The sequence below is a fragment of the Bos indicus genome, chromosome 22, assembly GCF_029378745.1.
Source record: "Bos indicus isolate NIAB-ARS_2022 breed Sahiwal x Tharparkar chromosome 22, NIAB-ARS_B.indTharparkar_mat_pri_1.0, whole genome shotgun sequence".
NCBI lineage: Eukaryota > Metazoa > Chordata > Mammalia > Artiodactyla > Bovidae > Bos > Bos indicus.
In genome coordinates this window covers 158,576-174,071 of record NC_091781.1, presented here as the reverse complement: position 1 = coordinate 174,071, position 15,496 = coordinate 158,576, and the positions used below count along the sequence as shown (strand labels likewise).

The window sequence follows — 15,496 nt, the reverse complement described above, 5'->3', positions numbered from 1 at the left end:
TGTTAACAAACATTTCAATATAGCAAGAATATATAACAATTATAAGCATTTATGTAATGTCAGACCATCAAAATATAAAAAGCAAAACCTGAGAGAACTGAAGGAGAAAATAGACGGTTCTACAGTAATAGTTGTGGATTCCAATACCCCACTCAGAATAATGGATAGAACAACCAGACAGAAGATAAGTGAGGAAATAGAGGCCTTCAACAACACAATAAACCTACTAGATCTAAGAGACATATGCAGAACACCCCCCTCCCCCGGCCAGCAACAACAACAGCATACACATTCTTCTCAACTGGATATAGGATATCCATATATAAATATATGGATAGACCATATATAGGGCCACAAAGTAAGTGTCAGTGGTTTCTAAAAGATATCATACAAAGTATCTTCTTTGACCATTGAGATAAAGTTAGAAATCAATAACAACCTGGAGAATTCACAAAATTTTGGAGACCTAATAATGTCCTTTCAAACAACCAATGGATCAAAGACAAAATCACAAAGAAATTTAAAAAATAGTGAAGAAGACATGAATGAAAATATAAACACATCATATTAACACTTATGGACTGCATCCAAAGTGGTACTAAGGGGAAATTTATAAATGCTCATGTTAAAAACAAGAAACATCCCATATAAACAGACTAACTTTACAACTTTAAGTTGTAACAGGAAAAGAAAAACAAGCTAAATGCAAAGCTCACACAAAGAAAGAAATAATAAAAGATTAGAGCAGAGATCAATGAAATAGAGAATAGAAAACTAATAGATTCCAGTTCAAGATGGTGGAGTAGAAGGATGTGCGTGTATCTCCTCCCATGAGAGCACCAAAATTGCAACTAGCTGTTGAACAACCATCAACAGGAGGATGCTGGAAACCACCAAAAAAAAAATACCGCACATCCTAAGACAAACAAGAAGCTGCAGTGAGACAGTAAGAGGGGCACGAAGAGAAAGAGAAAGGACCTGGGAAAATATTTGAAGAGATAATAGCTGAAAACATCCCAAACATGGGAAAGGAAATAGTCAGCTAAGTCCAGGAAAGACAGAGTCGTAGAAAGTAAAACCCCAAGGAGGAACACACCAAGACACAGACTAATCAAACTGACAAAAATTAAAGACAAGACAAAATATTAAAAGCAACAAGGGAAAAACAACAAATAACATACAGGGAACTCCCATCAGGCTATCAGCTGATTTTTAAGCAGAAACTCTACGAGCCAGAAGGGAATGGCGTGATTTATTTAAACTGATGAAAGGGAAGTACTACAACCAAGAATACTTCCTCTACCCAGCAAGACTCTCCTTCAGATTTGATGGAGAAATCAAAAGCTTTCCAAGACAAGCAAAAGTTAAGAGAATTCAGCACCACCAAACCAGCTTTACAACAAATGCTAAAAGCACTTCTCTAGGCAGGAAACACAAGAGTAGGAAAAGACCTACAGAAAATAAACCCAAAACAATTAAGAAAACAGTAATAGGATTATACATATCTATCAGTTCAGTTCAGTTCAGTCACTCAGTTGTGTCCGACTCTTTGCAACCCCATGAACCTCAGCATGCCAGGCCTCCTGTCCATCACCAACACCTGGAGTCTACCCAAACCCATGTCTATTGAGTCGGTGATGCCATCCAACCATCTCATTCTCTGTCATCCCCTTCTCCTCCTGCCCTCAATTAGATGGCCAAAGTATTGGAGTTTCAGCCTCAGTGTCAGTCCTACCCATGAACACTCAGAACTGATCTCCAGTAGGATGGACTGGTTGGATCTCCTTGCAGTCCAAGGGACTCTCAAGAATCCCTGGTGGTCCAGTGGTTAGGACTTTGCGCTTTCACTTCCCAGGGCCTGGGTTCACTCCATAGTCCAGAAACTAAGATCCTCTCAGCTGTATGGCATGCCCCTCCGACCCTGCCAAAATAGTAAATTTTATGTTACGTGTATTTTAACACAATTTTTAAAAACGGAAAAATACTGAAGGAAAAAAGTGTTTTATGGTGAACAATTCTATGACATTTAGTACATTCATAAACTTATGAAATCACAACTTCTTATCTATTAATTTCCAAAACATTTCCATCACTTGAAAGTAAAACTGTCTACGCCTTGAGCAGTTTCTCCCATCTCTCCTCTCAATTTCCAGGCTGGACCACCAATCTGTGTTAAGTCTTTGTTTATATTTATGTTAAGTATTTTCCTATAAATGAAGTCACACAATATGTGCCCTTTTGTGTTGTTGTTGTTGTTTTTCACCTAGCATAGTGTTTTGGAGTTCCTCCATGTTGTTCCTTTTTAGGGTTGAATCATATGCTATTGTATGGTTAGACTGCATTTTGTTTATCTATTCATTTGTCAAGTGGACGTTTGGCTATTTGGTTTCCACCTTTTGGCTATTGTGAATAATCATGCTATGAACATGCATGTACATGTACTTGTTTGAGTCCCAGTTTTAAGTTCTTCTAGGCAGATACCTCAGAGTGGAATTACTGAATCAAATGGTAATTCTGTGTTTAACTGTTTGAGGAATAGCCAAATTGTTTTCCCAACAGCTGCACCGCTTAAAGTCCTACCAGAAATGTACAAGGGTTCTGATTTCCCCCCATCCTGTCAATGCTTGCGATTTTCCATCCTTTTTTAAAGTCACCATCCTAACAGGTGTGCAGCGCTATCTCACTGTGGTTTTGATTTGATTTCCCTTGTGACTGATGATGTTGAGCATCATTTTATGTTCTTGTGATCATTTGTATATTTTTTTGGAGAAATGTCTATTCAACTTCTTTGAATATTCCACTTTTCAATTGAGGTTTTTTTGTGTGTGTCTTTTTTTGTTGTGAAGTTGTACTTGTTTACATATTCCAGATACTAGATCTAATCACATATGATTTGCACATATTTTCCACATTCATAGGTGGTCTTTCACTTTCTTGAGAATGTTCTTTGATGCATAGAGAATTTTACTTTGATGAAGTCCAGTTTATGTATTTTTTGTGGCCTGTGCTTTTGGACTGATAATCCTAGAGCAAATCATTATCTTGTGTGTGTGGTTATTACTACTTTGTGTCCTATTTGGGATTGTAAGCAAATTAAATTTACATAGGAAAAACTGAAACCAATAATAGTACTCAAAATAAACATTGTATCTTCACTTGAATTTTCTGGTAGAAAGGTCCTAAGTTGCTGATGAAACTAAATGTGTATATATGTTTTTTTCTTCCAGATTTGGAATGGAGAGAAATGGAAGGAGATGACTGCGAGTTTCATTATGGAGGTAGAAATTACAGGATTGGCAACAGATTGGATTAGGGAAAGAGATAAGGAAGTGATGGGCAAAGATAGGCAAAGTGAAAAAAATAACTGGGATTTTAGATTTTGAACAATTGGGAGAAGTTACTACCTTAGTAAGAAAGAATGGGGGTTCTAAGTTTAGCCTAAATTAATTTGTGTCAATTCAAGCCCCCTGATTTGATTGATATTTCATTTTCCTTTGCTTTTTTTTAGAGGGTCCAAATGAAGCTCAGGATAATGACTTTCCAATAGGTATGTTTCATCTCTCTGCTCTGTCTGTGTTATTGATGGAAAACATCATCTGGGCTGATAGTTTCAACCCCTGACTGCATCAAAGCACTGCTAGTCCATTAATCCTTTATGTGCCATTAATAATACTGCCAGGAAAATAACGCCTGGGGAGCTGTTACCATACAGAGTAACATAATGAATTTGCATATTTGGACATAAAGCTCAAAAACCTTATTTTTAACAAGTTCCTAAAGTGATTCTAAAGCTTATCCAAGTTTGGGAGTCATTCATCTGATCCGGTGGTTTCATTTATAGATCTGCCAAGGGTCATGGACTGGGCATGGGTGTACACATTAATAGGTTTGTTTGCTCTGGCTTTCCCTGTCACATTTAGCTACATGCTGCTTAAAAAAGTTATTCTATGCCTGGATAAGAAAAACAATGTCCCTGGTTTTAATTCAGGCAACAATCAGAAAATTAAGTTACTTATATGATGGATTTCTACTAAGGTGTCTCTCCCCATGTGGTTCTTTTGTTTCTGCAACAAGTTTGCCAGCTCTTGACTCTCTGGGATGGTATGGCCAGTTAGCCCCTGTGGAAGGCTGAGCTTCTGAAGAGAGACATTAGGCAGCAAGTGGATCCCTACAGGGGAATGAGTGCTTTGAGTCCTGCTCTTCACCCAGGCATGGTCCTGATCCCATCATATAACTTACTGGGAACAAGAAGAAGGCTGATCACCTGCACTTCCTCCTGTGGTTTCTGTCAGCACCTAACGTAGCATCATAGGCATAGCTTCCTCTTTTAAGGAAAGAATGGAGAGAATCCTAGAGCTCAGCAGGATTTATGTTTATTTGTTTTGTTAATATATTTAACATTTAAAATTTTCTAATTATATGCAGTGCTATCAAAGTGCTGCCCTCGATATGTCAGCAAATTTGGAAAACCCAGCAATGGCCATAGGACTGGAAAAGGTAAATCCTCATCCCAATCCCCAAGAAGGCAATACTAAAGAATGTTCAAGCCACTGGACAATTGCACGCATGTCCCCTGCTAGTAAGGTTATGTTCCAAGTCTTGCATGCTAGACTTCAGCATTACATGAACAGAGAACTTCTAGATGTCCAAACTGGGTTTAGAAAAGGCAGGAACCAGAGATCAAATTGCCAACATTCACTGGATCATAGAGAAAGCAAGGGAGTTTCCAGAAAAACATCTACCTCTGTTTCATTGACTATGCTAACGCGTTTGACTGTGTGGATCATAACAAACTGTGGAAAACTCTTAAAGAGATGGGAATACCAGACCATCTTACCTGTTTCCTGAGAAACCTGTATGTGTCAAGAAGCAACAGATAGAACCAGACATGGAACAACTGACTGCTTGATTGAGAAAGGAGTACGACAAGGCTGTTTATTGTCACCTTGTTTATTTAACTTATACACAGGGCATATCATGTGAAATGCTGGGCTGGATGAATTACAAGCTGGAACCAAGATTGCCGGGAGAAACATGAACAACCTCAGATATGCAGATGATTCCCAATGGCAGAAAGCGAAGAGGAACTAAAGAGCCTCTTGATGAGGGTGAAGGAGGAGAGTGAAAAATTTGGCTTAAAACTCAATGTTAAAACAACTAAGATCATGGCATCTAGCCCCATCACTTCATGGCAAATAGAAGGGGAAAAGGTGGAAGCAGTGACAGATTTCCTCTTCTTGGGCTCTAAAATCTGCAGCCATAAAATTAGAAGACAACTGCTTCTTGGCAGGAAAGCTATGACAAACCTAGACAGTGTGTTAAAAACCAAAAACATCACATTGCTGACAAAGGTCCGTATAGTCAAGGCTGTGGTCTTTCCAGTAGTCATGAACGGTTGTGAGAGCTGGACCATAAAGAAGGCAGAACACTGAAGAATTGATGCTTGAACTGTGGCACTAGAGAAGACTCTTGAGAGTCCCCTGGACTCTCAAGCAAAGAGATCAAGCCAGTCAATCTTATAGGAAATCAACCATGAATACTCATTGGAAGGACTGATGTTGAAGCTGAAGCTCCAGTTCTTTGGCCACCTGATGTGAACAGCCAACACATTGGAAAAGACCCTGATTCTGGGAAAGATTGAGGGCAGGAGGAGAAGAGGGTGACAGAGGATAAGATGGTTGTATGACATCATTGATGCAATGGACATGAACTTGGGCAAACTCCAGGAGATGGTGAGGGACATGGAAGCCTGGTGTGCTGCAGTCCATGGGGTCGCGAAGAGTTGGACATGACTTGGCGACTGAACAAATTATATGCAGTAAATTATATGCAATGAAAATTGGTAAGATGCTGTGGCCAAGAACAGGGATGGTGGAGGAAACCTTTGCAGGTGACATTACTGTTCTGAGCATCTAGTGCTTGTAAGAATTCATACTCTATTGGATGTTATGGCTGAAAATCTGAACAAATAAGTACAGACTTATGATCTCTACCAAATATTTTAATACAGCGAAAATTTAGAACCATACTAGCAGCTTCAAGTTTGGAGAAATGTTATTTAAAAGTGATTGCTATTATTCTGTACCAAGAGTAACTCCCTGTTTCCTTTACAAAATTTCCAGCTTGTTTGTAGACAGAAAAGAACATCAACCAGAAAACCACAGTGCATCAGTGATTGTGACCACTGTGGAAAGTTCCTGGTAACAGTGTGAGGGAATCCACTGCTGGGCCAGAAGCACAGGAGTATGTTGAAGGGAGCGGGGTATGGCCAGAGAATGAGGCCTGTGTTCCACATCTCAAGTGCATAGCTGCTCACTCTAGCCAATTTTTTACATAAAATCTCCCAATTCTTAAATGTAGCCCCTGGATGTCCCTTTCTTTTTCGTCTCTAATGTCACATGTATCTGGCCACACTTGGGTCTGGGGTGGGTGATGTTACCTTTGTCTTGTTCTCAGGTGGCCTAGGGGTGCCTGCATTTTGCTCTGAAGGAGGCCATCTCCTACCTGCTGAGTTGGGCTCTCCCTCCCCACCTCTAACCTGGATCCTCTGACATGCAGAGTATGTAATTATATCTTCATTTCTCTCCACAGAGGAGAGGAGCAGACTACAAGAAATGCTGTTCCTTTTGGGACTAGAGACATACCAAACACAGAAACTCAGCCTCCAGGACGCCTTACAGATCAGCAGTGACAGCATGAAGAACTGGGCTCCTCAGACTCCCAAAGACTTGCCCTGGAATTTCCTCAGGAAGCTGCAGGCCCTCAATGCTGAAGCCAGGAATACCACCATGGTCCTGGACCTTCCCCTGGACACCAGGCCTGTGGAGAAGGAGAGCCAAATGGAAGAGGAGATCATCTACTGGGACACGGCTGAGGACATCTCAGCAGACATCTATTCCTTCTCCGAGCTGCCAACACCCGACACACCTGTGAATCCCTTGGACCTTCTCTGTGCCCTTCTGCTTTCCTCTGATAGTTTCCTGCAACAGGAAATTGTGTCAAAAATGTCTCTCTGCCAGTTTGCACTCCCTCTCATTTTGCCTGACCCAGAAAACCACTACCACACATTTCTGCTGTGGGCCATGAGGGGGACTGTGCGGACATGGGGGTCACAGCCCCCAAGGGTGATGGGAAGCTTCAGAGAAGACAGCATGGTCCTGTCCCGAGCACCTGCCTTCGCCTTTGTGCGCATGGAGGTCAGCAGCAACTCTAAATCCCAGCTTCTCAACGACGTGCTCAGCCCTGGCCACAGGCAGCAGGACTGTTTCTGGCATCGGGATCTGAACTTGGGCACTAACCCTCGGGAGATAGCAGACGGGCTGGTAGAAATTTCCTGGTTTCTTCCCAGTGGCAGGGAGGACTTGGACATTTTCCCAGAGCCCATGGCCTTCCTAAACTTGAGAGGTGACATTGGGTCTCACTGGCTGCAGTTCAAGCTCTTGACAGAAATCTCTTCGGCCATATTCATCTTGACTGACAACATCAGTAAGAAGGAATACAAATTGCTGTCTTCCATGAAGGGGTCAGCCACAAAATACTACTTCATCCTGAGTCCCTACCGTGGGAAACGAAACACAAACCTGAGATTTCTGAACAGGTTAATTCCTGTGCTGAAGATGGACCACTCGCACGTCCTCGTGAAGGTCAGCAGCACAGACAGTGTAGGCTTTGTGCGTAGGGTCCGCGCCATCATCACACATGTGACCCGGTCCCCCTGCAGGAGGGTATCCGTGGAGGACATGGCGAACGCGGCCCGCAAGCTGGGGCTGAAGGTCGATGAGGATTGTGAGGAGTGTCAGCGGGCAAAGGACCGGATGGAGCAGATCACCAGGAAAATCAAGGACTTGGATGCCTACCGCAGGGATGAGCTGAGGCTACAGGGGGAAACTTGGAGAAAGGTGGCCCAGGTGGAGAAGGAGCTCTGCCAGATCCAGTGGGCCAGCGACCCTCCTGAGAAGTACAGGGCTGAGCTGAGGCATCGGTTACTGGAACTTCGAATGCAGCAGAATGACCATGACCCTTCCTGGGGGGTCCAGGAGTTCATCTCGGGCATCAGCAGCCCCTCCCTGGGGGAGAAGCAGTATTTCCTGAAGTGGATGGAGTGGGGACTGGCCCGGGTGGCCCAGCCAAGGCCAAGACCATCTCCAGAGATGATTTTTACCCTGAGACCAAAGCACTGTGGGGCCGTGGACTTCAGTGAGCCGTTCTGGCCTGAGCCCCTGGGGGTGGAGCATTTCCTGCGGGAGATGGGACAGTTTTACGAGGCCGAAAGCTGCCTTGTGGAGGCAGGGAAGCTGCCAGCAGGGCAGAGGCGGTTTGCCCACTTCCCAGGCTTGGCCTTGGAGCTGCTGCTGAAGGGGCTTCCTCTGGAGCTGATCGATGGGAACACCCTAAGCCCCGCCTTGCGCTGGGTCACAGGGCTCCTGAAGGAGCTACACGTCCGCCTGGAGAGGAGGTCACGCCTGGTAGTCCTGTCAGCACTTGGCGTGCCAGGCACGGGCAAGTCCACCCTTCTCAATACCATGTTCGGGCTGCGGTTTGTCACAGGAAGGGGCCGTGGTCCTCGAGGGGCCTTCATGCAGCTCATTAAGGTGGCCGAGAGCTTTAGCCAGGACCTGGGCTGTGATCACATCCTGGTAATAGACTCTGGGGGCTTGATAGCTGGAGTCCGGACCGAGGCAGGGGAGAGGTTTGAGCGGGAGGCTTCCCTGGCCACTTTGATTATGGGGCTGAGCAATGTCACTGTGGTCAGTTTAGCTGAAACAAGGAACATTCCACCAGCTATTCTGCATGCATTTCTAAGGCTGGAAAAAACAGGGCACATGCCCAACTATCAGTTTGTACACCAGAACCTTCATGATGTGTCTGCCCTTGGCTCCAAGCCAAGAGATCGGAGGCAGCTTCTGGACCAGCCCAGTGATGTGGGCAGAGCCACAGTGCAAATGGAGAAACAGGGTGACGGGATCCAGACGCTGGCTGACCTGGCCTTTTGGGACCCTGAGAAGCAGCACATTTGGCACATCCCTGGCTTATGGCATGGAGTGCCTCCCATGGCCGCTGTGAACTTGGCGTACAGTGAAGCCATTTTTGAACTGAAGAGATGCCTGCTAGAAAACATCAGGAATGGCCTGTCCAACCAAAATAAAAACATTCAGCAGCTCATTGAGCTAGTAAGACGGCTGTGAGTCATCAAAAGAAAAGATCAGCTGCCAGAGGCCTCCTCTGGGCAACCTGTTCTGATGGGCCTGTCCACGTGGGGCTATGCCCAGCTTCTGAGAGGGGAGAAAAGTGAAAATGGGGCTGGGTCTGGAGTTGCCTACACAGTGTTAGGAAAGGAAGTTACCTCACAGACCAGCTCAGAGATGCTTTCAGGAGTATAACAACCTGGGGCAGGAGCTGTTGACACAAGCAGTAAAGTGTTCTTTGTCTCTGAACTTTGCAGCCCCTGGTGGTTTGCCTTTTGTACAGCTACTCTCTGTCATTAGCCTCTGAAGCAGAGAGTGGCTCCTGAAAACTGCAGCCCAGGCAGACAGTAATCAGGATAGGGCTGGGAAGGTGCCCTGAGGAAGCAGGTAGGCCTTCCCAACTAGCAAACTTCAGCGTCAGCATGGGTGACCCAGTCCTGCCCACTGAGGGAGTGCCTGCTGTGTGCACGCGATGTATGGACTGCCCGTGCCCCAGGAGGGCTCCTGCTGGTTCTGTTGCACCCACAGCACTTTGTTTACACCTCCGCCACAACACTCAACATGTGCAGTGTCTTACCTGTGCATATGTTTGCCTCTTGCCTAGACCTGTGAGCTCCTTGAGAGTACATGACCCACATCTGTACCCCCAGAGCCTGACACACTGTAGGCACTTAATAAATGTGTGTTGAATGAATGAAATTAGTGAATGCACAAATGGTAAGTAATGGGCAGGTTCCTCTCTGTGCCTTGATTTTTCTTTTTCTTCAAAGAGGATCACAGTGTCATCTTAGAGGGTTGCTTACTAGAACATCTGAAATACTGGACACCTGGGAGAGCATCTTTAAAAATGCCATCATGTCCCCTTTCTTTAAGCAGAGATCCAGTCTTCAGGGTATTAATAGAAAACTGAACTAAATATCTTCACGGGAACTCTGTGATGGTGATGATAGCTCCATCATTACCCATTTTAGGAAAGGAGGCCTGGAGCAGTTCAGCAGCTCATCCAGCCTGCAAACCTGCATCAGGGGTGAGGAGCTGATGAGGAAGCGGGTGCCCTCTGCCCTGCACCTCTGCTTGTGACCACTTATTGTCCCCAGACTTCCACAGCTTCCAGGCTGAACCCGAGCCTGGCCCCTTGGGTGTCCCCAGTTTCATGCCTCCAGGGCAAGACCCCTGACATCATCCATGGCCCACTTGACACCATGAGCCAGAACATGGAGTTTTTCCTCTGGTGAGTCTCCAGCTGGAATCTGTCTGTGCTGGAACAGCTTGAATCAATGTTTAAAGGAACTGATTGGTTTTCATCCATCATAAAGAGATTTCCAGTGCTTGAATTTGGGACCCAGGAATGTCCTGGGTGAAATTCCTATAAGTGCTAGAGAGGCAACTGGGTAGTTTTCATGACTCTAAGAGGGAAAAAGGAAGGACAGGTTTTGGTATTTCCAGGTAAACCAACATCTTACTATTTGTGTATATAATGATCTAGGAAGAAATGAATTTTTAGTGCCTGAGCACTAGAAACTCTTTTGAGTTTCAGAAGTGATATGTGAAAGTCATGTCCAACTCTTTGTGACCCCACCTACTGTAGAGTTCATGTAATTCTCCAGGCCAGAATACTGGAGTGGGTAGCCTATCCCTTCTCCAGGGTATCTTCCCAATCCAGGAATTGAACCCTAGTCTCCCATATTGCAGGTGGATTCTTTACCATCTGAGCCACAAGAGAAGCCCTCAGAAGTGATAAGGTTTTCCTAAATTTGTTAGCAAAAGACTAGGTTCCCCGAGTTCCAGCACTTCTTCCAACCTCTGTTTCACATATCCAGAGCCAGGCTCCCAGAGCACAGGGACCACATGGGCAGCAGGCGGAACATCCTGGGGCTCTGGAACGGGGGCTGAGGAGCCTGCCATTAAAGAAAGGGTTCCAGTCTGGAGGGCTCCCTTTCTAAGTCTGGTAGAAGGAGTTCAGGGAACAGACAAGTTCCTGGTCCCCACCTGGAGGCCTCATTTTCCTGAAATCGCAAATTACAGAGGGGAGGAGGCCCTAGGCCCAAGCAAGAGACTTCCAGAACTAGTGACACAGCTAGGGTTGGGGTCTGCGGCTCAGACAGGTGACCCTGGTCCTGGAGCTCAGAACACTAAGCATCAGCCTACTGTAGCCATTCACGGGTACACCACAGTCAGAAGGCCTCCCTGCATCAGACCTGAAGACATCTTTAGGGTCTGAGAGGTCATGGGACTTGCTGTAGGGCTACTGGGCAGTAATGTCTTTAGAGCCCAGCTTTGTAATGTGAGAGTGTCTCAGAAGAATGGGTGGGTGGACAGCTCACAGGGTATCAGGTGCTTTGATGAAAACATAAACCATGTCAATGATCTTGGAGTAAATGGGCCTATGAGTCTTAAGATTGGGCACAGAACGCCTGCCCCATTCTCTGGAGACAGAAAGTAGGATGTGGAACTCAAGGTCTGGTTTTGAACTTGGCCTTGCTTCCTGCTAATTACATAGCCCTTGAACAGAGTCATTCAACGTCTCTAAGCCTTATCTGTCACTCCTAGCACCTCCTCTGTGGTGAGTGCACAAAAGCTGGTTTTGGAGGAGCCAGTCTGTGTGCACAAACAAGGCACCTGAAGATGTGTCTACACCAGTCTGCATGCCCATGAGACTTACGCAAAGGAAGCTGCCGGCCTTCTCCATCAAATTCATTTTAACAGGCCAAAAAGGATTTATCTTGTAATTGATTAGTGATATCTTAATTTACAGCCTTTTCTCCTTCTAATTAGTGATGTCTTCTAAACGATGTGATCTTAGATTTACTGAAACATATTGTCTAGCAGGGCTACTGTTGAGAAATCTGTGCCAGTGTAAACCTGATCTGGTAGCTCTCCCCAGCTCCTCAGATGTGAATTAGCCCAATAAAGAGAAATCCTTTCTTTCTGAGTCAGTAGTAAAAAAATGATTTTTGCTACAAACCTATCCTGAGTTCCTAAAATTTCAACAAAATTATATCAGAATGCAGCCTTACAAGCACTGTAAGTCAGAGCCGCAAAAGAGAGCTCCACGGTGGTCTTGCTCCGGCTTCTGTGACTTTCCAGCCCCCATCCACAGCACCCACACTTGGGCTCCATGGCTGCATCTACGCTGTCTGTCTGGGGCCTCCGTCCACCTCTCCTTGGTCCTGGCTGACCCTTCTTCAGGATGGCTTTGACGGCAGCCCCACCTCCACTCTACCACCTAAGGGGGTCATGGTCCTCGTCTAAGCCCCTTTTACTTGTCTCCTTCTCTGCCCTCCCCATCAGAAGAAAGGATATCAAGCCTATTTTTTTGTGTCCAGGTCTAGCACAGTAGCTAAGGACCAGGGAGTGACGTCTCAATGCCTTTCATACATGAGGCCCACTCCTATCCATCTACTTCAAGGCGTCCTGAAGTAGGATTGTTTTAGCTTAGGCTACCAGTGTAGCAAAGGGTGTTTCTAATTGGTTCCACCATCAGAGACTGGACTTCCTCAGGATGGCAATGCTGGTCAGTAATGATAGTTTTGGATGTAACCCCTCTTCTTGTGCCTCAACAGAAGGAGAGTTGAGAGGTAGGAGTAGAGGCTCATGGGGAAACATGGGATTAGGGCCCCTTCAGCTTCCTATGCAAGAGAGAAGACAATTCAAGACTCTGCTTTAATTTGGTTTCAGTGGTTGTTTGGCATAATTCACAGAAGAGAGGTCGTGAGAACCTCTGGGATTCTCTTGGTGAATGGGTTGGTTATTAGCAGAAAATGAATTACCAACAGTGACACAAAAACCATAGGGTTACAAAATTTAAAGTATCAGCAGTTCTGAATTAGAACAAGTCCATCTTGTGAGGAGAATCAACATGAGTGGAGCTGTCTCCATGACCCCACAGCCAACAGGATTGCAGACGTCTCTGCCTAAGACACCTCTCCCAGAGGGTGCATTCTTGTGAGTTCTAGGAAACAAAACACTGTTCTAGGCTGTGCTGTGCTATGCAGAGTCTCTTTCTCACACAGTGCCACCCCACAGCCTAGCCACTGCTCTATCCTTTGATACAAGTCAGCCTTTGGGCTACACTGGACCCACCGAACAGACCATCTTCAAAAAAAAGTCCAGACCACACAGCAGCCCCCTCCTTTTTCTAGTCCCCTCAGAATAAGAGCTGTGATGGTCTCACAAGACTGGTGGTAGGAAAGGGTTGTAAGAAGCATCTAATGTCCCTCTCCTGCAAAGGGGTCTCAGGTTCCGAGGGTCTTTCACATAAACCTGGAGTTGAGGATGCTGTTTCTCAACCTGGGCTGTAAATTGGGATCATCTAAGGAGTGCTGCCACTCCTCTGCCCAGTACTGTCCTTGTGGTATGGGGTCCAGTGGGCTCTAATATGCAGTCAGGGTGGAGAATCGCTGCTCTGAGAGTAAATAGGGGAATCTGGATCCTCCTGGCTACCATGAGGAGAGCAAAGGAGCTCACCTGTGAGAATAAACAGCCGGACACCCTTGTCTCCCCAGGGTTCTGGTCTGGACTCCCAGCAAGGGAGTCCCCCAGGGCCAATCCTGAGCACTCTGTGCCCAACCACAGACACATGGGCCATTCGTCCATTCTCTATGGTTCTGAACACTCACCCCCACTCAGTGATGCAGTGGAACCCCAGATACGGAATGAGCACATGCTTTGGAACAAGAAGTCCGCTACTCTTTGCTAGTTCTGTAACCTCAGAGGAGTCTCTGAGCTTCCATCTTCTGATCTGCAAAACCTGGACAATACTGCCTCCTTTCTAGGATTGATGGGAGAAGCAAAGTACATAAAAACACCGTTAGTGTTTTGTTAAATGGAAATTACAGAAAAATAAATATCCTACTAAATTATTTCTCTTGGTGATCTAAAACAATGTAAGTTCATGCTAATGTATTAAAATGTACTTTTAAGTTGTTTAAATCATGCAAACACATTTATGTGATCCCCCCTCCTCTCCCACCCCCTTTCAAGGAACCAGCTGAATCCCTTTTTGCAACAAGGCATAGTATAAAATAAAGATAATAAACAAAAGGTAGCAAATGGTCTGGATCAGTTTGGAATTCCTGGGAGACTCTCAGGCATAAGGAAGAGTGGCAAAACTTGAACCCCAAGCACAATAGCTCCTGCTCGGCTGGACAGCACTGCCTTCTGCTGTGAAGTCCAGGCCATTGTCACCTTGATGGAAAACCAGGCCTTTCCTTGGGTGAAGGTGGTATTTCAGTGAATTCTCATGAACCCTCAATGGCTGGTTCATTTCTCTAAGAGGATATAGATACCAGGGACTTTATTATTTAAACAACAACAACAATAACAACAAAATATTTATTAGCTGCTCACTCCGTCAGGCATTTTACAATGTGAGTTTCACAACAACCATCATTGTCCTCATTTTATAGATAAGAGAAACTGAGACTCAGGAAGGTCAAGTCACTTGCCAAAATTTACAAGCCAGGAAGTTGTAGTTCTACCTGATCTATATCTACCAGATCCCACGTGCCTCACCACTTTGGAGATTTAAAAATGCTTCTCTTGTGGCTCAGCTGGTAAATAATCCACCTGCAATGCTGGAGACACAGTTTAATCCCTGGGTTGGGAAGGTCCCCTGGAGAAGGGAAAGTCTACCCACTCCAGTATTATGGCCTGGAGAGTTCCATGGACTGCAGTTCATGGGGTTGCAGAGAATCAGACATGATTGAGCAACTTTCACTTTTCAAAAATTTACCAAAATATAAATTACCAAACTTTATGGAAACTTTTAAAAGAAAAAAATACTATCAGCTTAAAAAAGTCCTTCAGTTAAAGTTGAAATTTCTTATATTTGAAAAATATTGTGATTGAAGAACATCTCAGTCCTATTCTGTCCCCTTATTCAATATGCAGAACAGCTGGAGGCCACAGTTAAACATTTTAGAAATAAAATGTTCCTAGTAAAGTGGGCTTGAAAGACGTTGTCCCTTTTTGGAGAAGCCAGCTCCCAATGGTCAGAGGAAACGTGATCATGGAAAATGGACTGCACTGAAGCCAAGAGTCCCCTCCAAACCTCCCCGTGTCGTCTGAGGCAGCTCACCGTTTGCCTTTGCCTCTGTTTCCCTTCCACACACATGATAATCTAGTCCTCCCTCCCATGGGAAAGCACAGCAGTTTTAAGCAGCATTAGGTGAATGATTTAAGTCAAAATGGTCAAACGGTGGCAACTTCACATGATTCACCCTAACAGTACCAATAACAGCACTATGAGGTGGTATTATTAACAAAACCAATTATATGGATTATGGAACTGAGGCTCAGTTGTACAAAAA

The 15,496-nt window shown here is 45.0% G+C and overlaps 1 protein-coding gene across 2 annotated transcripts in view; it reads left to right on the top strand.

The window, feature by feature from the left end:
- URGCP (upregulator of cell proliferation) overlaps window positions 1-12,117 on the top strand; it is a 33,428-nt gene extending 21,311 nt beyond the window's left edge. Inside the window, exons 3-6 of one of the 2 annotated variants that reach the window (XM_070777271.1) lie at window positions 3,228-3,278; window positions 3,509-3,547; window positions 4,426-4,497; window positions 6,592-12,117. In XM_070777271.1, the coding sequence (XP_070633372.1) occupies window positions 3,228-3,278; window positions 3,509-3,547; window positions 4,426-4,497; window positions 6,592-9,185 (2,756 nt within the window). In that variant the 3' untranslated portion in view covers window positions 9,186-12,117. The remainder of the gene's footprint in view (window positions 1-3,227; window positions 3,279-3,508; window positions 3,548-4,425; window positions 4,498-6,591) is intronic. The other variant, XM_070777272.1, reaches the window with a different exon arrangement.
- Window positions 12,118-15,496: the final 3,379 nt, after the last annotated feature.